This window comes from Prunus dulcis, chromosome 1 (genome assembly GCF_902201215.1).
Source record: "Prunus dulcis chromosome 1, ALMONDv2, whole genome shotgun sequence".
In the NCBI taxonomy this organism is placed as follows: domain Eukaryota; kingdom Viridiplantae; phylum Streptophyta; class Magnoliopsida; order Rosales; family Rosaceae; genus Prunus; species Prunus dulcis.
This window is the reverse complement of record NC_047650.1, coordinates 31,627,363-31,649,736: the sequence shown is the minus strand read 5'-3', so window position 1 is coordinate 31,649,736 and position 22,374 is coordinate 31,627,363. Positions and strand designations below refer to the sequence as shown.

The window sequence follows — 22,374 nt, the reverse complement described above, 5'->3', positions numbered from 1 at the left end:
ACCAATCCATTTCACCCAAGGGCTTCAGCCTTCTTCCCTTCTGAAGACCTAGTACCTCTAATCACTAAGTTAGACTCAAATAGTGGCCGAGCCATTTTGAGCATCAACAAAAACTAATTTAAAAAGTTAAAAAAAAAAACTAATTGAATTAGTTAAACCCAATTTCCACTAAACTTACCACCACTATCTTTTAGCTACTACTACCAGTCATTATTAATTTTTCTGAATCAACTACTTCTCTCAATCAATCTGCCTGCGCTTTTACCACATGCGCAAAGAAGCTCTTCGACTTTGAAAGAGCGGGTTGGCAACCCAACCCTTCTTTTTTCAACGAGTTAAAGTCCGTCGCTAAAGTTGCTTCATCGCCGATATCAATTCCTCAGCAGACTTCGTCGGAGGGCTCGACAACCGAAACTCATCACGGAAACTGGCGTGTCGTTTCATCGCCTCCTCGTCACTGAGGCCCTATGCGACCTCGAGTTCTCGTCCTTGATCGCCTCCGCACAAAGTCCGCAAATCCAACTGCCCTGATGTCGCTCCTTCACTGTAGCTATGTACTCCAGCGTGCATTCCTCAGCAGTAGCACTTCACCAACTCCTCTTCCACTACCAACTGAGCTGCGCTTGGACTCCCTGGCTGCGACACCTCCATAGCCGAAAATTATAGAGAGAGGAAAAAAAACTTTGGGGGAAATGAAGAGTTCGGAATTAAATTTGTACCGTTTAATTTGTCTTAAACGCTAATTAACAACTGTGAAATTTGAAATTTGAATAAGTTTTGATGTGATTGACGTTACAGAGACTCTGTATCGATGGCACGATTATCTCACTTATCTGATTTCTTTCTCTCTGTTTTCTTTTTTGGTAATGGAATTTTCGTGTTCTTTTGGAATTTGGATTTCCCAAATCCTTAATCATTGCCCTATTTGGGGCCGTTGTGATTTTGTTTTCCCTTTTTCTTTTAGCTAAGTTTTTTTTTCTTTTTTCTTTTAGCTAAGTTTCAAACAAGTTTCTCTGCACTTTTTTGTTTTTGTTTTGGAAACTACAGTTTGATTGAAATTTCAAAAATGCAAAATACAAAATCTGTTAGAATACGTACGCATTCGTGTTTTGAGCATGAGAAAGAACGGACAATTGTTTTTTGTTTTGCCAGCCAAAAAAATATAATAAAAACTCACTTTGTGGTGGGATGTAATCTGTAGCTGCTCGCTAATTATATTCCCACTTTCTCTCTTCTTTTTTGGGTTTATTTATTTAATTTTTCACTTATTCACACTAGTTCAAAGTAGAAACAACAGAGGTAAGGTAAATACATACCAAATCATATCTTCTCCAATCCAATATTGTGATGCACATTCAAGGCATTGTCACCGGCACAAGTAGTAGATCTTGTCGTCTATAAACCAACTTTAACGAAACAATTAAAAAAAGGTAAGAAACTCTAATTCCACTTTAAGAGCCCAACTTACCCATTATAGAAGGGAATGTTAAGCTACGTTTAAATTACACTTTGATAAAGTTCCTTTGCCTCTAAAAAAAGTAACAAAGAAATGTTGAATTTGGACTCTTCACGGTCGGTTTTTATTTATTGTCAGTTTATAAATTAAGATCATTAATTAGGTTAAATCATATATAAATGTGCAGTCTTAATTTACAATTTGACGGACGTGATGTGTAAAAAAACAAGTCATGATATGTCTATGGTAAAAGATGGTAACAGGAAGAAGATTTATAAATGGTAGAAAGATGGTTTCATTGCCAACTGTTAGCAAACTTAGGTTGGTGGGGGTGGGGCTCTAGGAAAGTCTGAGACTTCGCTGATTTGATTTCTTCTTCTTGTGGTGCCCTACTTCACTTTGAAGTTAGTCAACATCTACCTGCTTGTTTTTAGGCAAAACTACGGCCCGTCGCTGAAAGAAATGTTATATGCATATTTAAGTGACACACTGACGTTGATATGATACCAAAACTCTACCTATTGAAGAAAATTTTGAATGTTGCCCAAATTGTGTAAGGTTCGTACATCATCTTGCATGAGGGAGATGTTGAAGCTATCAGCTCCACATGGCTCAGAAAATGCCTAATTTAATGTGGGTGATTGGCAGATAACGAAATTATTCATAAGTTTGGTGAATCTTTCTTCTGCCGCCTGACTTATAAATACCTACAAATGGAGCAAGCAAGAGTCTTTTTCAAGTTTTTTTTTCATCTTTGTTTCAAATCGTGGCTGGTTGATATTTAGGGAATCTAACAAGTGTACTAGTATTGTCTTCTGTGCCGACATGGGTAAAAAGCCAATTTTGAAACGCATTGAAAACTCCAGCGCCCACTTCCAGATTGGGAAATAGGAAGTGAATTTTTTCACCTTTTGTTTTTGCTTGCAGTTATTAATTGAATTTCAAAAGAAAAATAATTAAGAGTTTTCGATTCATATATATGCGAATTTTACTATATATCAACTCGTTTCAACGATCGAGTAATTGCGAATTTTCAACTCACATACATGTGAGTTTTGCAATGTATCAATTCGTGTGAGCAATCGAGGCCTAACATAATTCATGAGAAAATTAGAATGTGCAGAAAAAAAATGTTAAAAAAGAAAAGGAAACAAATATTGAGTGAGGTGTGTCCGAGAGAGAGAGAGAAGGACCATCAACAGTGAGATCAACAGTGAGACCAGAGAATTACCCAAATTTCAAAAGATTATCCGGTCTTCCAAAAGTCATATTTCTCTCTCTCTCTCTCTCTCCCCCGATGATTTGCTCTGACTCTCTCTCTCTTTCTCTCTTCTTGCTCTGTCATTCTTCTTTGAATTATTGATACTCTGCTCTCTTCCACATATTGCCCCTTTGTTTTTCTCTCAGATTCCGTGAGAACTCTGTTTGCCTGGCTCTTTTGTGAAACGTCTAAAAGACCCACTTCCCAAAACCCCCAATATCCATTCTTTCTGCTGTTTTCGATTCTGATCTTCATTTCTATACGGGCTTCCCAACCGGGCATGTGAAGGAATCTCAACTCTCTTAAGTGATTTTCTCTCATGTATAAGTTTTTTCTTGGTTCATTTTATTCACTCTTGCAACTTAGCATCTGGGTCTCTCTTGCTTTTGGTTAATATTGAATTCTTGATGATTCATTCCCTTTTGAATGTAAATTTGGTTTTGTTGAAATATGGGTCCTTCATATAAATTTGGTTTTCTCGTCTTCTCTAGGATGATCTTGATGTTTTCATAAATACCGAGTTGATCTTGATGATTGTTAGCACTATATTATGTATTAATCCTTTTTTTCAAGTCTAACTCTTGCTTAATTTTTGTGATTTTAGTACCCTAATCTGACTTTATTTTTTATAATTCGTGCTTCACCTGGAGAAAGCCCTCTTAAATCGTTCCTGAGTGAAGTGTAATACAGTGGGCATGGGTGTGATCAAATCGATCCAATCTTGTATACTGTGGAATATGAGATGATAGCAGAGGTGAAGGAGTTGAGACTTGTGTGTGTGATTTACAGAAACTGACAAATAGCCTTGTCTTTGTTTGACTGGTGATTTCTATCTATCTTCATAACCAAACAGTAAAAACTTTGAGTTTCTAGAAGTCCCAATGCGCTTTCTTACCTGCATTTTCTTAACTTTCGTACAAGTTATCACCGAAACTCTGTTGGTTGTTGGATACATTAGTTTTTCAACGTGGAATTGTGGGATCAATGTTTCTGATTGAACTTTTTTTTTCATTTCAGATTGGAATGGGTATATATCTCAGCACTCCCAAAACTGAAAAGTTCTCTGAAGATGGTGAGAATGGCCGGGTCAGATATGGTTTGTCATCAATGCAAGGATGGCGTGCCACCATGGAGGATGCCGTGAGTAAATAAAACCTTGCTCTTCCTATTAGAAGTTATTTTGAGAAAATAAGTACCTCTGTGTACATTTTTAGAACTCTACTCTTTTATGTTTTCCATTTTTGTTTAGCATGCTATCGTTAGGATTGAACTGAATATGATATTACCTGACATGTTTAAATTGACTGTGTAATCTTAATTCCACTGGGGTTATTCTTATTTATTCTTTTAATTAGGACAGAGGTCGATTGTCTTTTGGCATGTGTTGGTGCAACTTTAGTCTTGGGTGCTACTCCTTGCTAGTAGCCTAGGAGTCTCCCCCGGTCTGTATATTGGGCTAGTCCTATTGGTGGTCTCGGGTTGTTTCAGTAGAGAAACAATCAGGACTATGGGAAGTAGTACAGTACAAAATGTTGTACACTTTGTAGTGTAGCAGAGAGAAGCTGCTATGATTATTTACTTTGTTTTTCAGAAAATTTTGCGACATCATTAATGCGCTATTTGTTACTTTGTTGATTTGTTTTGTTAGCATGCAGCATATCCCGATCTCGATACATCCACCTCATTCTTTGGTGTTTATGATGGCCATGGAGGTAATAATGGGCAATTTCAAGTATCTGTATTTGTAAATTGTACTAGAGGATCAATTTATATGAATGTAGTATTGATAATTTTTGTTACTGTACCATCGTTCAGTTGACCTCTATCTCTGTCTACCCAGAAGAGTCATTGATTATAGTCTTATTTGTAAGCATATACTCATCTCATTGATGAGGATGGGTAACCGATAACATGTAATTTTTTTGGTAAATACCACGAGGTGTCCCCACACCTGAAGGGTGGGATTAATCCCCGCTCGGGGTTCGGTTTGCCCCTGGCCACAAAGTGCTTCCAAAGGGTTTCGAACCCCTGCCATTGAGGCACCAGGTAGCTCGCCAACTGGAGGTGGCAGTTTGCCAACCGCACCACACCTTGTGGTTAACATGTAATCCTTTTTAGTACAAGAATTAGTGCCTTCTTCTTGTAATCAGACCTACATATGCAGTTTGTGAAGTATATTAGCAATAATTTATATTTTTTGTATTATTATTTACCTATGTTCAATAATTCTCTAGGTAAGGTAGTTGCTAAATTCTGTGCAAAGTATCTTCACCGACAAGTGCTCAAGAATGAAGCATATGCGGCTGGAGATATAGGAACTTCTGTTCAAAAAGCTTTTTTCAGGTTACACCTTTAATGTACTTGAATTCAGTTTCCTTCTACCGCTTTCTAAGTGGAGGGGATGAATACAAATGCATTTATTCATGCTATATTGTAAGCCATGTATCAATAGCCTTGTGTATTTGATTCATGAATCATACCCATAACAATTCTGATTGATAATCCTTGTATTTTAGTATGTTGTACTATTTTATTGTCCACATATTTTCATGGCAAGTGTGCGAAAAGAGTGTTTTATTTATTCTTGACTGGTATCCCAAGTTTTGATATAATAATGAGAATGTTAACGATTTTAAGTAGTGACTTATTTAATTTTTAAACTAGTCTCAATATGCGTTGAGACTGCCGAAGAAAGATCTTACCACCTTGTGTTGCTTTAATATTGGGCGATTTAAGATGGTTTATGCCTATTTTGTCCTGGATCCTTATGAGATCACAGATACTTGACATGGTAATACTTGTTCAAGCTGTAAATGTTAACAATAAAAAGAAATAGACTTTTATTGTGTGCCTTTATACTTGTGGTCTTATTATCCTTCATTGAGATTAAAGATGTTGTTAGTTGATTTATGCAGAATGGATGAAATGATGCGTGGACAAAGGGGCTGGAGAGAGTTAGCTGTTTTGGGAGATAAGATAAACAAGTTTACTGGCATGATAGAAGGGTTAATTTGGTCCCCAAGGAGCAGTGAGGGTAATGATCAAGCTGATGATTGGGCTTTTGAGGAGGTAGGTGCAGGAATCATAGAGTTGATTCGAGTTATTTATCTTTATCTGGAACATATACTGATCTGCTTGATCTCACTTTATTGTATATTAATTTGAGTACTGGGATTCTTTGGGTAATTCAGAACTTAATCATTCAATAAATGCAATTTGTATGCTGGTATGGTAGGAGTACTTTCCCTCTGCTAATACCAACACAACTTTCTTTAACAGTGTTAATTTGGCAAGCATTAAGCAATTTGTTTCATTGGTTTCATAATGTCTATGCATTCCATAATCTAAACTCAAATATGTTTTCAGGGGCCTCACTCTGATTTTACTGGCCCAACTTCTGGGAGCACAGCCTGTGTTGCAATTCTTAGAAACAACCAACTTCTTGTTGCAAATGCTGGTGATTCTCGTTGTGTAATATCTCGGAAGGGTCAGGTAATTTATTGTTTTCCAATGATTTGCATGCTTGTTAGCTGATTAAAATATCGAAGCAAGACTATGCTGCCTTTTCAATATTAAATGGTCCACAGTGATGAGCATTTGACTTAAATTCCAAGGCTATTTAAACATATTAATCGAGAATATTTGTACATTTTTTATTCTCATTGATCATTGTTCTGATTTCACTTCTCTTTTTCAGGCATATAATCTGTCAAGAGATCACAAACCTGATCTTGAGCTTGAGAAGGAGAGGATTTTGAAAGCCGGTGGTTTTATCCATGCAGGACGAGTCAATGGCAGCTTGAATCTTGCAAGAGCTATAGGTAATTTCACTGCATGGGAATTATATATATATATATATATATATGTGTGTGTGTGTGTGTGTGTGTGTGTGTGTATATATATATATTCGCTGGAATCTTGAAAAAGATACGAACATGCTTGCGCACACACACACGCACACACACACACACACACACACACACACACACACACACACACACACACACAAATCTATTGGCATTGGTCTGCTACATTACGTGTATGCATGTTTGTGGAGGGGAGCTAAAGGGAGAATATTTTGTAGTTCCCATACTCATATTAGTTTTGCATGTACTGCAGGTGACATGGAATTCAAGCAGAACAAATTTTTGCCAGCTGAAAAGCAAATTGTAACTGCCTGTCCAGATATAAACACTGTATGTGTATATATATATACACTTCATGGGTGGATAAAATGGTGGTTTTGGGGTTATCTACATTTTCTAGTTTCACAAAATTGTTTTGGTACCTATCTTTTGTCAAATAAAAAAAATCGACAAACAATTATTAGCTGTTAATTTTATCTTCCATTTTAATTTTTTTAAAATTTTGTAATTAGGTTGAGCTTTGTGATGATGACGAGTTTATCGTGCTAGCATGTGATGGCATCTGGTATGTGTCTTGAGCTTTACATTTTTTCTTTTTAGCTTTGATGACTTTCCTGTCTTATAAGGAGGCTTGACTCATTTTCGCTTTGAAGACTCTGTCAGCCTTATTGATGGAATTTAGCCACTATATCATACCTACATCCAGAATTAAAAAATAATGGTTGATGACAAATAATTTATGCTGATATGATTCTGCTTTTGATAAGCCTTGTAATATTTTTATGTTATGGATGCTTATCGGAAATCTAAGTTAATGTTTTTGTTAATTTCTTATAGGGATTGCATGTCTAGCCAGCAAGTGGTCGATTATGTACATGAACAACTGGTCTCGGTGAGTGCATATTTCTCTCCCTTTTCTTTTGTTCTTTTGGTTTGAAAGCAAGCACAGCAGTCTTGGAATTCAAGTTGTTCCTTGTACACTGATTATGTTGCTTGATTGGTTAAGAATGATGTCTAGTATTGCGTCTCTTTGACACTCATCATTGTAAATCATGCAGGAAAGCAAGTTGTCTGTGGTGTGCGAGAGAGTCCTTGATAGGTGTTTGGCGCCAACGACTGCTGGTGGTGAGGGGTGTGATAACATGACCATGATCATAGTGCAGTTCGTGCAGTTAAAGAAGCCCCTGCAGTCAGCTGGATCTGCAGACGAGAGACCCTCACCAACTGAGGAAGCTGGAACTGGAAGTGATTCAAAGGCAGGTGAAAGTGAACCGAAGTAGTGGCTGCTGTGTGCCATGAAACTAGAAGGGATTGCATCACGTTTTACTCTTTCAGAAGAGAATGGGTTCTCAGATTTGTAATTGTAGATGGATATGGTTTAGCAGGAAAAATGAATGGATTAACAATTAGTTTAAAACTCGTTTTTTGTGCTCATGAATGTTTTGTTTTTACGTTTGGAAACGCAAAACTCGAATAGTATGTACAGATTATAACAAAGTACAACCCAACTGTTTGAACAACAGCAGCATATGCTATATAAATATTTTGAGCTTTCTGAACTTTTTGGTAATCAAAATGACCTTGTAATTTGTATTTGGTGGCCAGAAAATAAAATGAAAAAGGCAAAAAAATAGTGTTTTTCGGGCAAGCTAAAACCGTTGGACAAGGTCCTGGGTTTGTACTCTCTCAGTAGGAAAGGTTCTATAAAATAAAATAAAATAAACCCGCCGGACAAAATATAGAGGTTGCCTTTACTGGATCTCTGTCTCTCTCTGTCGTATCAGTGACTCGGAGACTCAAGATGGGTAATTACATAATTATTTCCAACAAAAGAAAGTCTGAAAAATTGGTAATTCAACATAAGGTTCGTACTTCGTAGGAGGGGAAAGAAGATTAAAAAAATTAAAAGTCAAAAATATAAGGGTATTTTGGTACTTTTAGTACTTTTGTTTGTTATCAAACACCACCGTCTCAAGGCCTTGTTAGCTAGAAGCCTATAAACTGCAACCCATGAGTAAACAGCAGCCATTTTATCGAACTTGCCTTTTTCTGCAGCATCCTCTGTCTTTCTGTCTTCTCTCTCTCTTCCCCCCCCCAAAAGCCAAAGCCCTCCAAATTCCACTACATGGGAAAATAAGTCACTTTCTCTATCTAAAATGGCCCAGCTGGGCCAAAACTTATGGAGAGGAGGAGAAAAACAAAAGAGAAAGATGGCAAGGATAGATATGTCTTCAAATGTCCTCCAACTCCAACCACACCTCTCTTTCTCAAAGACCATATTTTTACTTCCCACAATTGCCCTTCTGTACATTCCATCTTCATCACTCATTACTTTGTATTCTTATCTCCGACCTTCATGGGCCTTTTCGGGTTCTCACAAATCGCAGAGTTTCAGACCCAAACAGATATGATCCAACTGGATACACAAAACCATCTCTCTCCATAATTGCTTTTTATTATTATTAATTATTATATTCCCTTCCCTTCCCTTCCCTCTCCCTCTCCTTGTCTCTCTAGAATCGCAAACCTTATCTCCTTTTTTGAGTTGGGTTTGCGTTTTCTTTGCTTAATCTCCAAGGTTTTAGCTTTATTTTTCCCCAGTGGAGTTTGATTTTTGACAAGATTATGAGAGGGTAATTTTCGGGTCCCTAAACTATCCGAATTTTATTTCCTAATTGGATGCGGATTTCTATTTTCTTTGCTATATGGCAGAGTTTAATGGTCAAAGATTCCACATTTGAGAAGGGGATGAAAAGGGGTTCACTGGATTTTGATCACTTTTCTCTCTGGAGTCTTGTTGGGTATGGTGCTTAATTTGCAATTTTGATGCTGGGATGCAATTCTGAAGAGAGAGATGAAAAGGGTTGCTGTTAATTGTCATAAATCTCAGCCTGATGATGAGGAAGCTAGGCTTAATTTTAGACATGAAAGTCTTCTGCAAGATTACCTTGAACGACAAAAGGTTAGTTTTTGTTTGACTTTTGTTTTGTATTGGGTTTGTATTCTCTTACTGACTTTGATATCTAGGTGTGGATTTCTCTGGTCTAATCATGTTTTTATAAGTCTTATCGAAATCCTGTTATGATGTTTAGTGTTGATTCTAGTTTAGCTTTCTCTGATTATAATGGTAGTTTGACTAGTTTGTCATTGAGAATGATTCTGAATCGACATAAACTTGTTATCTGAAATCCCCAATTGTGAATCAAAGTCAAATACTTATTTATTATTATCACAACTTTTTTTTTAAACATACAAACATGATTTAGGAGTTGGGACCAAAAAGGAAAAACATAGACTTCTTCTTTGTTACAGTTTTGGCAGCAGTCCGTTGAACATTAGGTGGAAGAAACCAACTTTATTGGGTTTTGATTATATGAATAAGTATGATAACGGTTTCCTTTGTTTTGTGTTTTTAAAATAGGAATTTGTATCAAAGAAGAAGAAATTGCAAGCAGCGAGGCAGAAAAGAGACATCCTTTTAGGTGAAATTCGGTATGATCTACGCTTCTTTTTTTTTTTATAAAGGTTTTGTGTATTACAATATTCTCTCTCAGAGAGTAGGAGGGTAAGAGAAGCTTGTAACCTAATTTGCTCTTCACTTCTTACCCTCAGATTTTTGAGACGAAGGCATAGGCATCTGCTGAAGATAAAATCAGCAGAGACTGAACCAGAAGTCCAACAACAGAAGTCTGACATACAACCTAAGAAGTTTTCAAGGAAAAGGAAAAGTGATGCAAATGAAGCTGTTCTAAATAAACCATCCCAAGTCTCGCCGGAAGGAGGAGGTGAACAAATTGTTTCAGAGCCCATAAGAGTAGAGAAGAAGCCTAAAAATTGCCTAGTTGATGACAAAAAAGTTAGAAAGAAAAAAATTGCTTTGCAAGATCAGGTTGCTTTGAATGTATAAACTCCAGGCCGTGGAGAAAATACTCTGTTTTAGTGGGAGCCTCATTGTCATTGATAAAGATAAATATAATTCGTCTTTTTTTACTTGGTGTGTTCTTCATACTTTCCTTTTCAAAGAAAAATTAAAAAAATGTTTGTATGTCTGTGTCCAGGTTTTATTATGCTGTGTTCTTGATGTAAATATTATGTGATAAGATCTCAATCAATATCGTGATCTGCACATTGTTGAATGAGAATGTGCAAGATAAGAAACCCTGTCTTTAGGGGCAGCACAAGCAAAAGCCTTCCAATTAATCTTCACAAAACAATCTCAGAAAGACAAAAATATAATCAATATTCGACCGGTCATGTATGCATTAGCTCTGTATAATAATCTGCTAAGGTCAGTACAGGATGATGATTGAACTCTATTTGACACAGCAGGTGGGGAAGGAAGAAGTAAAATATAGATACATCATTTACACTATATATGTAACAACAGAGACCTTACAGAGTATACAGGGGTAAGATAATATCCCATGCATGTTACTTCCTTGTAGATACACATCTAGGCTTAGATGAGCAACATCAACGCCACAAAATTGGATTTGTATGCACTCAGTTGTCACCAAAATCATCAACTGAGACTGCAGTGAAACATCCTGGAAAAAAGTCGAGTTCAGAAAAACCCCAAAACGCCAGAATTTGTATCAAAATTATGTTATTTCTAAAACGTCTTTGGAAGAAAATTCTTAGTTGTGGTTATACGAGGGCTGAAAAAGAAGTATTACCCCACATACCTCAGATACCAAGATTAGTGTATATCTTGTAAGTCAAGTTTGATTGGGAAGCTGTGCAAAAGTTCCTACATTGGGGCTGCAGCCCCCGACCATCATGTTCTTGTAAACTGCATAAGCATGATCTGGATTTCCAGATGTGCTATACAGTCGAATGAGAGCATTGTAGGTAAACACATCAGGTTCAAGACCTACAAGCTGTAGTTCTTCATAAATCCTCGCTGCTTGCTCCACCATTCCAACAAGTCCAAGATTGAGTATTAATGAATTGTACGTGAAAAGATCAGGAGCAATTCCTCTAGTCCGCATTTCATCATAAACAGTGAGAGCTTCCTCTACCCTCCGCGATCTTCCAAGTCCATTTATCATAAGGTTGTAAGAAACTGAGTCAGGATCAAGGCCACTTTGTTTTATCTCCTCAAAAAATTGCAGAGCGTCATCCACTCTCCCTGCCTGGCACAGGCAATCCACAAGAATGGTGTAAGACTTCAGGTCTGGTCTTATTCCTTCTCTAGTCATCCTTTTAAACAACTCGCAAGCAGCTTCCACATCACCTGTTTTCGCAAAACCATTTATGAGAATATTAAAAATAGCAGAATTAGGCTTGCATCCATAGTCTGCCATCTCCTCAAAGAAATGCACTGCTTCCTCTAGTCTTCCCGACTTGAAAAGTCCATCTATGAGAGGGCCATATGTACAAGGAGAGGGAGAGAAATCACCACTTACAAGATCATAATATAAATCTATAGCCCTCTCAATACTGTCAGATTTCACAAGACTGGAGATGACTATATTGTGGGTTATCGTGTTAGGTTTGCATCCCCTACAATTCATCTCCTCGTACAATTCAAAGAGTTCAGTGATGTTCCCAGACTTCCCATGAGCATCAAGTAACAAGTTGTAGGTGAATACATCAGGGGCACAACCAGAATTTTTCATCTCCATAAATAGATCCCAAGCTCTTTCAGTGACATGGTCTTTCAGAAGCCATTCAATCAAACAGTTATATGCTTCTAGTGTTGGCTTAATTCCGAGAGTTTTAGTAAATTTCTCAAATATATGGTGAGCATCAAAAGCTTTCCTACGCGTACACAAAAACCTAAGTAGAGGAATCAGTACAGAGTCATCCCAGCAAATCCTATCAGAGATCAACCTTTCAGCAAATAAAACGACTACGTCTATTTCAGCTTCAATCAAAATCCTTCCCATTAAATCTTCCCAAAAAGGCCTGTCTGCTTTAACCCCAACCTGATACATGAAGTCCTCAGAAATTTTTAAAGCATCCTCAACGCGCCTGTCCTTTACCACACCAGGCAGGAGAGTGCACACTGTTATATGATCAGGAAATAGTGATTTCTTCATCTGATGGAAGAACCAGAATGCGTAATCAATTCTGCTTTCTCTGATTAGGCCATAAATTATAGTATTATAGGTCAAAACATCAGGTCTGCAATTCATTGTGGTCATTTTGCAAAGCATTTTCAATGCCAAAGTAACCTCATCGTTCTTGCATAGACAGTTCAAGAGTGTGTTGAAAGTTATTGTGTTTGGAGGACACCCTTGTTCGGTCATATTCCCAAACATTTCAATGGCTTTTTGGACTTGGCCCTCTTTCCCTAGTGCAGCAAGTAATGTGTTGTAGGTCACAACTGTTGGAGTGAGCTTCATTTCCTTCATTCTGTAAAACATTTGCCATGCTTCATCTACTCGGTCAGCCTTGTAAAGAATGTCAATCAAAGAGTTAACAATAATTACGTCTGCTTTGCACTCATTTCTTTCCATCTCTGAAAGTAACTTGATGGCTTCATCTATTTGCCCCACCTTACTATAGCACTTCATCATCATGTTGTAAGTTACTGAATCTGGAGAAAGCCCACTATATTTTAGCTCATTATAAACATGTTGTGCTTCTTGAAGTCTACCCTCTTCAGCAAGACTGTACAAAGATGCATTACAAGCAACAATATTCGGAACAATGCCTCTAGCTTTCATCTTCTCAAAGGCCTCAATAGCTTTGCCAGATTTGCCACACTTTCCATAGTAGTCAATGAAAAGGATGTATGTGTAAACAGTAGGTGGAACACCCAGACATTCCATACTGTTGAAAAGATTCAATGCCTCGTCCAACCTGCATAACCGCAGAAGTCCACAAAGTAATGTGTTGTAAGTATGAAGATTTGGCGAGACCCCTTGTTTCCTCATGATATCCAACATACTAAATGCTTCATCAACATTTCCAGCTTTGCATAAAGCATTGACAAGTATGGTGAAAGTAACCACATCAGGAGCATAACCATCAGCTTCCATTTCACGCCAAAACTCTTTCACTGTGTCCAAGTCTTTCCCATCACTAAACTTGTCCAGCAAAGTAATGTAGGTTACTTGGTCAGGTTTATGACCACTGGATTTCATTTTTGCAAACAATTCCTTGGCATTATCAAGTTTACCTGCAGTACAAAGAGCATCAATGAGAACAGTATAAGTGATAACATCGGGGCCACATCCCTCCTCATCCATTCTCTTGAAAATTTCATATGCCTCGTCAATTTTCCCAGCCCTCCCAAGTGCTCTAATGCATATAGTAAAAGTATAAACATTAGGTCTCAGTCCTAAACTTTCCATCTCCTTTAGCAAGCCCATAACAGTTTTAACATCCCTTCTCTTTCCCAATGACACCATAAGTGCTGAGTAAGTCTTCAGGCTAGGCTTAATCCCTTCTGACACCACTCTTTCATAAACCTCCAAAGCCTCCCTACAATAGCCAGACTGAATAAGATTATATATCAACCCATTGTACGAATACGCATTCAAGATAAACCCAGATTTTCGCATCTCTTCAAGAGCAGATGGCGCTTGTCGAATTCCACCTCTTATATCAAGACCCTTAAAGATAGTAAGGTAAGTGTCCAAATTCCTCTTTATGATCTGTTTTTGCATTACATCAAACACATAAGCCATATCCTCCACCCTCCTATGAACCCTCAAGATTTCAAGCATGTAATTGCAAGTTTCAGTGGTGTGAACAACACTAGGCAACTCAGCAAAGGACTTAAAGAATGAAAAAGCAGATTTTGGGTCTGCAATCGACTTCAGAACCCTCACAACTTCCTCAGAAGACACTGAAATTTTTGGCTTTTTCTTCGCCACCACTACTACCTCCTGTGACCTTTTTATCACAAACCCACAAAAACCCATCCGTTTTTTCCTCTTTTTTGTCAAGTTCACCAAAGACCCACATGGCCAAGCCTTTAACTTTCCGCAGTTTCTTTCTTTTAACGAACCAATATGGCTTATTGCAAATATCCTATTGTCAGTAAAAGCAAGACTGTAATTGAGACTACTACAGCACATGCTTGCAGAGCATACTATCAACAATGCCATACAGAATACTTTATGAGCTAAAGAATGAGCATAAATGAATAACTCACAGAAATCAAAGACGGCATGTGCATTTTGTTCGTTGAATTTCTTCTGAGAAAGCAAAATAAATGGGAAGGCTTGCAAATGGGCATGTATGTACTTTCCGCTGAGAGAGAGAGAGAGAGAGAGAGAGAGAGAGAGAGAGAGAGAGCAGCAGGCTTGCTGCTATGGTAGAAGATGGAATCGGCTATGGTTCCATTGATGTTGGTCAATTTGGTACTCCATTGATGTAAGCTGTAGTGTAATCATGTATGTGGGGGTGTGGTCGATGGGTGGTTTGGATATTTTGTTGTTTTCTTTGGCTCCAAATCCTTTTTCTCTTTCTTCTCTCAATAAAGAATTGTAAAGAAAGAGGAAACAAAATGATAAAAGCAAAAAACAAACAAACTCAATATCGAATTTTCGAAATGTGATGAATTGTTATGTAATTGATTTTTGGGAGAATTTGGAAAAACCTAAAGGAAACAAGTTAAAATGGATAAAATTGCCCTTGTTTATTTTTGAATTTCCTAAGGAATCCTTTACATTTACATGTCTTTGATTTGAAAATTGAGAGGTTTTTCTGTCTTTTTTGAAATTTTTTTGACTTTTTCTTAAAATAAAAGTTTTTTTGTGACTAAAACCTAAATTTGCTTTGATTCTTGTCCATTTATGATGATTATTATTATTTTCTAACTGTTCTAATAGAAGCAATATTAGGGTGTGGAATTCAAACACAAAAACTTGTATTTATTAGTAAACGTTCTTAACCATTTTTAAATTTTATATTCACGCATAAATATTCGAAATCACCTTATGTTCTCAAAATTGAATTTTGTATTCATGAATAAACATTCTTAATTACTTTTCACTCTTAATAACTTTTTATTTTCAAAATTATCGCTCCTGATTTTTTTTTCTTTGCACCGAAAAAAGATTTCCTCATTTTGTGTTAATGTATCAAAAGCCCCAAAAATTAAAAAAAAAGAAGAAAAAATTAAAAACTCTCCATCTTGTGGCTCGAAAATCGCATTATTTCCTAAACTGCCGCCATAATAAGCCTGGTTCCAAATCCAAGCCCTAGCCCCCTGAAAACAAGAGAGAAACTTTTACTGCCTCTTTCTCCTCCTGACTCAGAATATTCGCTGTCTAATTTGTCAGTGTCACACCCTTGAGATTTTCTCCAGTTCTCTGCCACAGTCTCACAGAGAGAGAAGAGAGAGAGAGAGAGCCAGAGAACAATGGAAGGAAGCTCGATAGTTCCAGATTCAGTGATGGAATCAGTGAAGAGAACCTTGAGCCATGTAGAAGAAGTTGGACTTCACTTCCACCAATTCTTGTCTCTCTCCGACCCTGACGTCCTCGCCGAAACGCCGCCTCTCGAGCGAGCTCAGTCCCTGCTCTTGCTCGCCAGGGCCACTACCACCCTCTTCACCGGTATGTCTTTGGTTTCATTTGCCCAATTTTCATTTAGTTCCGATTTAATTGTTAGTTTTCATGTCGTTCTTTGTTAGCCAATTTGATTTTAGTTGAAATTCTTTTGTTATTTTTTTGTTTTCCAGTGAGGTTGAGGTGTAGTGGAGTAGACCCGGATGACCATCCCGTCAAATCCGAGCTTGTAGGTTTGCTTATATTTTGAATTTTTAGTCTAAATCTTGAAGTTGATCACTTTTTTTGTTGGGTGCAATTGTAGCTCTGTTTTAAGTGCTTACTGCTTGTCATTTTGGAGATTGTTTATGGGTTAGGGTGTATGAGCTCATAATTTTGAGATCACATGGTTTGCTTAACTGTTTGTATCATAAAATGCTGAATTCTTTTTTTCCTTTTTATTTTATTGTCTCCATTTATGTAGGAGAGATTAAGATTGTATCAGGAGAAGCTACAGCGGTTTGTGGATTTGAGTAAAGGTACACACTCTTATTTGGAAGTGCAATTATTGATGGACCGACTTCTAAACAAGTTATGCTAGGCACAGTCAACCACGTGCCGTGGGCGACTGTGAGCAATTGGTTTGGGTGCTGCCATTCACACGTGTCGTGTGGATGACTGTGGTTAGCATTCTCCTTGTTGCCTGCGGGGACTGCGAGCAATTGATTGAGGTGCTGCCATTTGTGCACATGTCGTGTGGGTGACTGTACTTTGCATCTCCTTGTTGTCTGTGGGTGACTGAGCATTTGATGGAGGTTCTGCCATTCGCGCACATGCCATGTGTGGGTGATGTGCTCAGCATTCCCCTTGTTTTCTCAAACAATGCTGCAACCAAGAAGGACACAACACATTGTTGCTTCGCATTACATATATGATGGATAGCATGCTATGATGATATGTGCTTTAGATATCATTGTTTGAAACTTTCCATTTTGTATTTACCATGATTCTTTGATTCCTGGGGTTTTATATTCTTACAGTTGACAATTTGATTTTGTTGAAGCACCATTGCGACCATCTACTACTTTAAATTATCAGGCAGCTACCCGTTTCATCGAGCATTCTTTGCCGGACCTTACACCTGGTAAGGTGTTCATTTCCCCTTTATGTCAGGATTGTGACTTTTTCAACACCTTGATCTTATTCCACTCAAGGATTGCTTATTTGGTTCAGATCAGAAGCGAAGTATGAGAGACATTAGTAGAGGAGAGGGGTCAAACATTAAGTATCTAGAAAGGAAGGTTCAAAAGAAGAGGAAATATCAATCCCCTAATAAACAATCAGTTCAATCTGCTGCCAATGAGTTCCTTGAGAAAGCAGCCCGTGAAATTCTTGGTGATAGTGAAGGAGGTCGTAAGGGACCTCTACAGGCCAATAGTTCAGATGAAGAGAACGTGCCTATGAGTTGATTCCTGATTTTCCTGGTAAAGTTTTATTTTTTTCTTCACTCTTTTTTCAAGTTATGATTTGATTTCCTTCGATTGTTTCAGCTGTTTCAAGTTCATTATGGTCATCTAGCTTTTCATGTTACAGAGTTCTGAAAAGTCTAGTCATTAGGTGCATGTGCCAGTGTTATCATACATTCGTATAGCCTTGCTTGTTGTGCCACTAGTGTAAAATCTGTATATACATTGCTCAGTCAAAATAGGAAAGACCAAGGATTTGGTACATCCTTAATTGTGACGAATAATTCAATATTCCAGTATTGATGATTGAAATTGCCAATTATTGTAGTTATCATAATCGGAATAACTCTATATGACAAAGTAAATATGTTATTGCTACCCTTCCGTACCTAATCTTCTGATGATCATGATCCCTAGAATTTGGGAGGATTACAGATTACTATTTATTACCAATGTGAATGAATTGGAAAATTCAAAGCTGATCGAAATATCCTATCAATAGATATGTGTATGCACACAGGCACACAGGCACACAAACACACATGTATCTTTACCTTAATTTTGAATTAGGAAAGGAATTAAGGCACAGATTTGGCTCTACTTAAAATTCACTGAATCTTAATTTGAACAAACGGTTCACTGTTGATGTTGCTCACAGGTTGTTTTCGGTTAAGGCCTTTGTTGCTCACGGTACTTTTTCTTTTACTTGTCTGCTAACATGAAGTCGAGCATCCTTTCCTTTAGGTTGAAAGCATCGGATATGAATTGTTGGGAACTTCTTATAATTTTTTTTAATCTTAATCCTTTTGTTCCTTTTTACCAATTTTCATCTTCTTTTGACTATTTTCTTTCTTGTTCTACTTTCACAGGATTGCTGAGACCAGACTCATCTTTAAAGTGATCCATCATCCATCCTCTCTATGGTGCTTTAGAGTTTTCTTTTTTCACAGTGCAAGTTTTTGTTATTATTAGCCATTTGATAAGTAGAAATGCCGTCATAAGTTTACGTGAGGAATGTCTTAGCATCTTGTTATGTCTTAAATGGGGAGATGCTGCTTGGTCTTTCAAGGGAAAGTCTTCCTCGCATGTTGGCCAACATAAATTTGGTAGTTCATCCATTCATGAGTTATGACTTTAAATTTTGGATGATGAGGAAGACAGACTGAAAATGCTGATGGTTTTGAATGTAGAATGTCCTTGAAAGAGAAATCTGTCGAGTAATCTTTTTGTTTCACCCAAGTGGAAGACTGATCAGATCCATTTGAATCCGTTGTTAATAAAACAAAATTATGATATTACCTTTTTAACTTTACAAGATGGTAGGTAATGAATCCTTCATTATGATATTATTAACTTTACGAAATTATGTTTCATTGGTGGGTTTGTTGATTAGAATTTGATTCATTATTCTGAATGTGTCAATGAAGGTGTCCTTTCCTTTTTTGGACAAATTAAAAAAAGGACGCTTTGATTTGAAACCTGACCAGGAAGGAAAAAAAAACAAAAAACCTAGAAATATTAAAGAGAACGTGACCTTTTACATTATTTTATAATGTTTGAGATTTTTAGGGAAATTAAACTTTCGATATTATCAGTTAAAAATTAAAAATTAGACATTGGCTTAACTAAGTTGGTCAAAGCGAATGTTATTTCTACTATGCACTCGAGTTTGAATTTCCCAGTCCGTAGTTTAGATTATATTAGATTAGAATATTGTTTGTAACAAGAAAAAAAAAATTGCTGTGGATTTATTTATCTGTTACAAAATCTTTTGTGCAATTAGAAAATCAGATAAATGAAACCAAAAAAATTATAAATATTTTAATAAACCCTTATTTTCCCCAAATATATTTTAACAAGTCCTTTGAAAAAGTAAATGAAAATCTTTTACGAAAGTTTCAGGCTTTACCGAGGGTCAAAGAAATCCATCCTATCCAAACCCAGAGACAGCGCGAGTGGAAGCGAACTACACCCTCCCTCCCCTCCCCTCTCCTATTCTTTATTTGCTTCGCTTCTGTAAACAACTTCGCTTCTTTATCTCTCTCTCTCTATCTCTCAATGGCTTCGACCAGTGCTTTAAGCTCACGGCTTTCCAACTTTCGCCGACTCACCGACTCAGAAGACCATCTCTCTTTCCGTAAGCTCTCTCTCTCTCTCTCGCTCTCGTAACCCATTGGCTTAATAACAGCAGTTATCTGTATATTTTGTGTTTCTGTGTGTGCAGTATTTAACATGCCTCGAATTGAATCATTTAGAATGTATGGGTTTATTTTAACAAGATAGAACAGAAATTGGGTTCCTTTCTTTTGCCAATTTTAAGCCTTTTTTACGCACGCACTGCAGAAAGCAGCATAGGTTTGATAGTGTGAACAATTAAAGTTGGCGTCCTTGACCATTATACTTGAATAATGGGCATTGAAATTTGGTGCCACTTAGCTGAGCTAGATTGTTTGAATGTTGTTATGCGTGCATAATGCATATTGCATTCTAGTGAGTTTTCTTTCATCTCAACTTGTTTGCAAAATCTCATAAGTTTTTGTTCAATCTTTTAATCATTGTTTTTTATGCAATAATGTCTCCCCCTTTCCATCTCATCCTTTGGGGGTGGGATTGTTGCATGATTCTGACTATAAATCAAGCTTACTGCCTCTGCTGCTTTTAGGTGACGTACTAAATTCACGTCCAGCATGCCCTTCAATTGTATCTTGGCCTGGTGTTAAAACTAGGAGGGCTCCCCGGTCGTCTCGTGTGTATGGCTTATTTGGAGGGAAAAAGGATAACAATGAAAAGGGTGATGATGCAGCTTCAAAGGTTTAGCATTTTCCCTCTTATATAGTTTGCTTTTCCATTTTTCTGGATCTCGTTTTGGGTAGACCCAGTTTGTACTGATCATTACAATCTCTATGTACTGAATTGCTATACCAGTTAATCTTTCTCATATTTTTTATTTCTTCCTTTTATGTGTTTATACTTTCGTTGGTATGAAGGTGCTATTACCCATGCTAAGTCAATACAAATTCTACTAAAATTAAAGGGGATAGCTGGTTTTATATGCTTTATGTGGAGGCACTAGGTAAATTTTATGCTTCATGCGGCCTTAGGCTGCAGGTGGTAACTCTTCCAATTTAAGCTAAGTAGCTTTATGCAGTGCTAGGCCCACCGGATTTTAACATCATGATGTCAACTGTAATCTAGCTGAACATGCGTTTGCCATATTTCTTTTATATGTGGATCCTTATCTTGGATCATTTTATGGGTAGCAGGATTTGTTCAGGATGAGGGCAATGGGCTGGATGTCAAATATTATTGCTAGTCATAATTTTAGTCGAACTATAAGGTTGCTGTGCTGATAGTAGCATTATGTTATCATCAATGCAAGCTTCTTGTCTGAAGTAATGATTGCAGTGGCCAGTAATGCCTCTTTTAGTACAATGCAAGCTTGAGGTCAATAATAGGAAATTTGGATAATGATGGCCACATTAGTTTACTAGAACACATTCTGGAGTTTTGTTTTTCTTTTAATAAATTTGTCCACAATGGAAGATAATTTATATTCTTGAAAACATAATGTGTCGATGATGCTACATTATTTTTATTGCAGTCTCCTAAGTCTGTCTTAGCCAGCCTGGAGCTAGTCCAGCACTTGTAAGAATACTTTATTCAAATATTAAGTTAACCTTTCACTTTGATGCAGGCAGGAATATTCGGTAATATGCAAAATCTGTATGAAACGGTTAAAAAAGCTCAAAATGTAGTACAAGTTGAAGCAGTGCGTGTGCAGAAAGAGCTTGCTGCGTATGTTCCTAATGTTTTATCAAATTTAATCTGATATTCATAATTCTTTAAGTGGCTGGATTTTTATCTCTTATTCTTTCTTTCTGTTTTTCAGGGCAGAGTTTGATGGTTACTGTGAAGGTGAGATAATTAAGGTATGATTCACTCTCGCCACAAGGCCACCTTTTTATATTTGTTCAATTTGGGAATCTAAGCTGGTTTGCAAGCCTGAATGGTATTTTAACTTTAAGTGGCACTAGCAGATTTTCACTTTCATAGTACCAGGATTACATTCGGAAACTATTTTTAAATTGATCTCTCTCTTTTTCATAATTTCTCTTTTGTTTTAAGACAACTTTGAGTTCTTTCAATCCTTCCCTTCCCCTAGGTCCGGTTACGTACATACTCACTTGTCTCTGTTACTCAGATTTTACAATCCATCTCTGATTTTTTTCCTAGGTAACGCTTTCTGGTAACCAGCAACCTGTACGCACTGAGATAACTGAGGCTGCTATGGAACTTGGAGCAGAAGTAAGTGATGAACGCCTTTTGTTTTCTTTTCCCATTTGCAAGAGTGATTTTCTCTTTATCATATATGTCACTTTTCCATTTTTTCTTAATGCAGAAACTTTCTCTTTTGGTCACCGAAGCGTACAAAGACGCACACCAGAAGAGCGTTGTGGTGAGAACTCAGCCTATCCTCCTCTCACATGTTTTTAGGACTAATAATAAATAGCCGGCTTCTTAACTTTGTGCCTGTTCTTTTCATATTTTCAGGCCATGAAGGAGAGAATGAGCAACCTTGCCCAGAGTTTAGGAATGCCTCCAGGCCTCGGTGAATTGAAATGATGAGTAGTGAAAAGGATGTTGGCACATCTCTTTTGCCATTAGTATTTTGTAATCTCTAAGTTCGAATTCTTTTTTTCTTTTTGCTTAGAATCTCTGAAGTTGGAATTCAAGGAAAAATCGTTCCTTGTTTTATAACAATAGATTCAAAAAAATTATTGAGACTGTTATTGTTTGAACTTAAAAACGCCTGCCTTATAAGAATCTATTGCGAGACTTGTATAGGAAATGAATATGTTGATATTAAGATAATTGA

General features: G+C 37.1%; 5 protein-coding genes across 9 annotated transcripts; 4 read left to right on the top strand and 1 right to left on the bottom strand.

Annotated features, from left to right (window-relative positions):
• Positions 1 to 2,600: 2,600 nt before the first annotated feature.
• Positions 2,601 to 8,135, top strand: LOC117633497 (probable protein phosphatase 2C 60). Of its 4 annotated transcripts, none has more exons than XM_034367134.1 (11): positions 2,601 to 3,038; positions 3,735 to 3,857; positions 4,366 to 4,429; positions 4,952 to 5,060; positions 5,633 to 5,786; positions 6,084 to 6,209; positions 6,415 to 6,538; positions 6,837 to 6,913; positions 7,096 to 7,148; positions 7,421 to 7,475; positions 7,642 to 8,103. In XM_034367134.1, the coding sequence occupies exons 2-11, from the start codon at positions 3,741 to 3,743 to the stop codon at positions 7,861 to 7,863; spliced, it is 1,101 nt and encodes a 366-aa protein (XP_034223025.1). In that variant the 5' UTR covers positions 2,601 to 3,038; positions 3,735 to 3,740; the 3' UTR covers positions 7,864 to 8,103. The 4 variants fall into 4 exon arrangements, with proteins under 4 accessions (XP_034223025.1, XP_034223033.1, XP_034223042.1 ...); XM_034367142.1 differs by having other exon boundaries at positions 2,627 to 3,023; XM_034367129.1 differs by lacking the exon at positions 2,601 to 3,038 and adding an exon at positions 3,099 to 3,471 and having other exon boundaries at positions 7,642 to 8,135.
• Positions 8,136 to 8,618: 483 nt separating this feature from the next.
• On the top strand, positions 8,619 to 10,573 carry LOC117636869. Its single transcript, XM_034371577.1, has 3 exons — positions 8,619 to 9,545; positions 10,005 to 10,075; positions 10,196 to 10,573. The coding sequence occupies exons 1-3, from the start codon at positions 9,438 to 9,440 to the stop codon at positions 10,488 to 10,490; spliced, it is 474 nt and encodes a 157-aa protein (XP_034227468.1). The 5' UTR covers positions 8,619 to 9,437; the 3' UTR covers positions 10,491 to 10,573.
• A 161-nt stretch (positions 10,574 to 10,734) lies between these two features.
• LOC117636858 (pentatricopeptide repeat-containing protein At4g31850, chloroplastic) lies at positions 10,735 to 14,974 on the bottom strand. Of its 2 annotated transcripts, none has more exons than XM_034371568.1 (2): positions 11,260 to 14,974; positions 10,735 to 11,130 (listed from the first exon to the last, which is right to left on the bottom strand). In XM_034371568.1, exon 1 carries the CDS (start codon positions 14,644 to 14,646, stop codon positions 11,302 to 11,304), a length of 3,345 nt encoding a protein of 1,114 aa, XP_034227459.1. In that variant the 5' UTR covers positions 14,647 to 14,974; the 3' UTR covers positions 10,735 to 11,130; positions 11,260 to 11,301. The 2 variants fall into 2 exon arrangements, with proteins under 2 accessions (XP_034227459.1, XP_034227455.1); XM_034371564.1 differs by having other exon boundaries at positions 11,269 to 14,974.
• Positions 14,975 to 15,656: 682 nt separating this feature from the next.
• On the top strand, positions 15,657 to 18,810 carry LOC117614570 (nuclear nucleic acid-binding protein C1D). The gene is made up of 6 exons (XM_034343425.1): positions 15,657 to 16,101; positions 16,227 to 16,282; positions 16,517 to 16,571; positions 17,096 to 17,176; positions 17,266 to 17,516; positions 18,368 to 18,810. Exons 1-5 carry the CDS (start codon positions 15,906 to 15,908, stop codon positions 17,499 to 17,501), a joined length of 624 nt encoding a protein of 207 aa, XP_034199316.1. The 5' UTR covers positions 15,657 to 15,905; the 3' UTR covers positions 17,502 to 17,516; positions 18,368 to 18,810.
• A 601-nt stretch (positions 18,811 to 19,411) lies between these two features.
• LOC117614568 (nucleoid-associated protein At2g24020, chloroplastic-like) lies at positions 19,412 to 22,370 on the top strand. The gene is made up of 7 exons (XM_034343423.1): positions 19,412 to 19,635; positions 20,161 to 20,309; positions 21,193 to 21,293; positions 21,388 to 21,427; positions 21,732 to 21,803; positions 21,898 to 21,954; positions 22,050 to 22,370. Exons 1-7 carry the CDS (start codon positions 19,557 to 19,559, stop codon positions 22,119 to 22,121), a joined length of 570 nt encoding a protein of 189 aa, XP_034199314.1. The 5' UTR covers positions 19,412 to 19,556; the 3' UTR covers positions 22,122 to 22,370.
• The last annotated feature ends 4 nt before the right edge of the window (positions 22,371 to 22,374 follow it).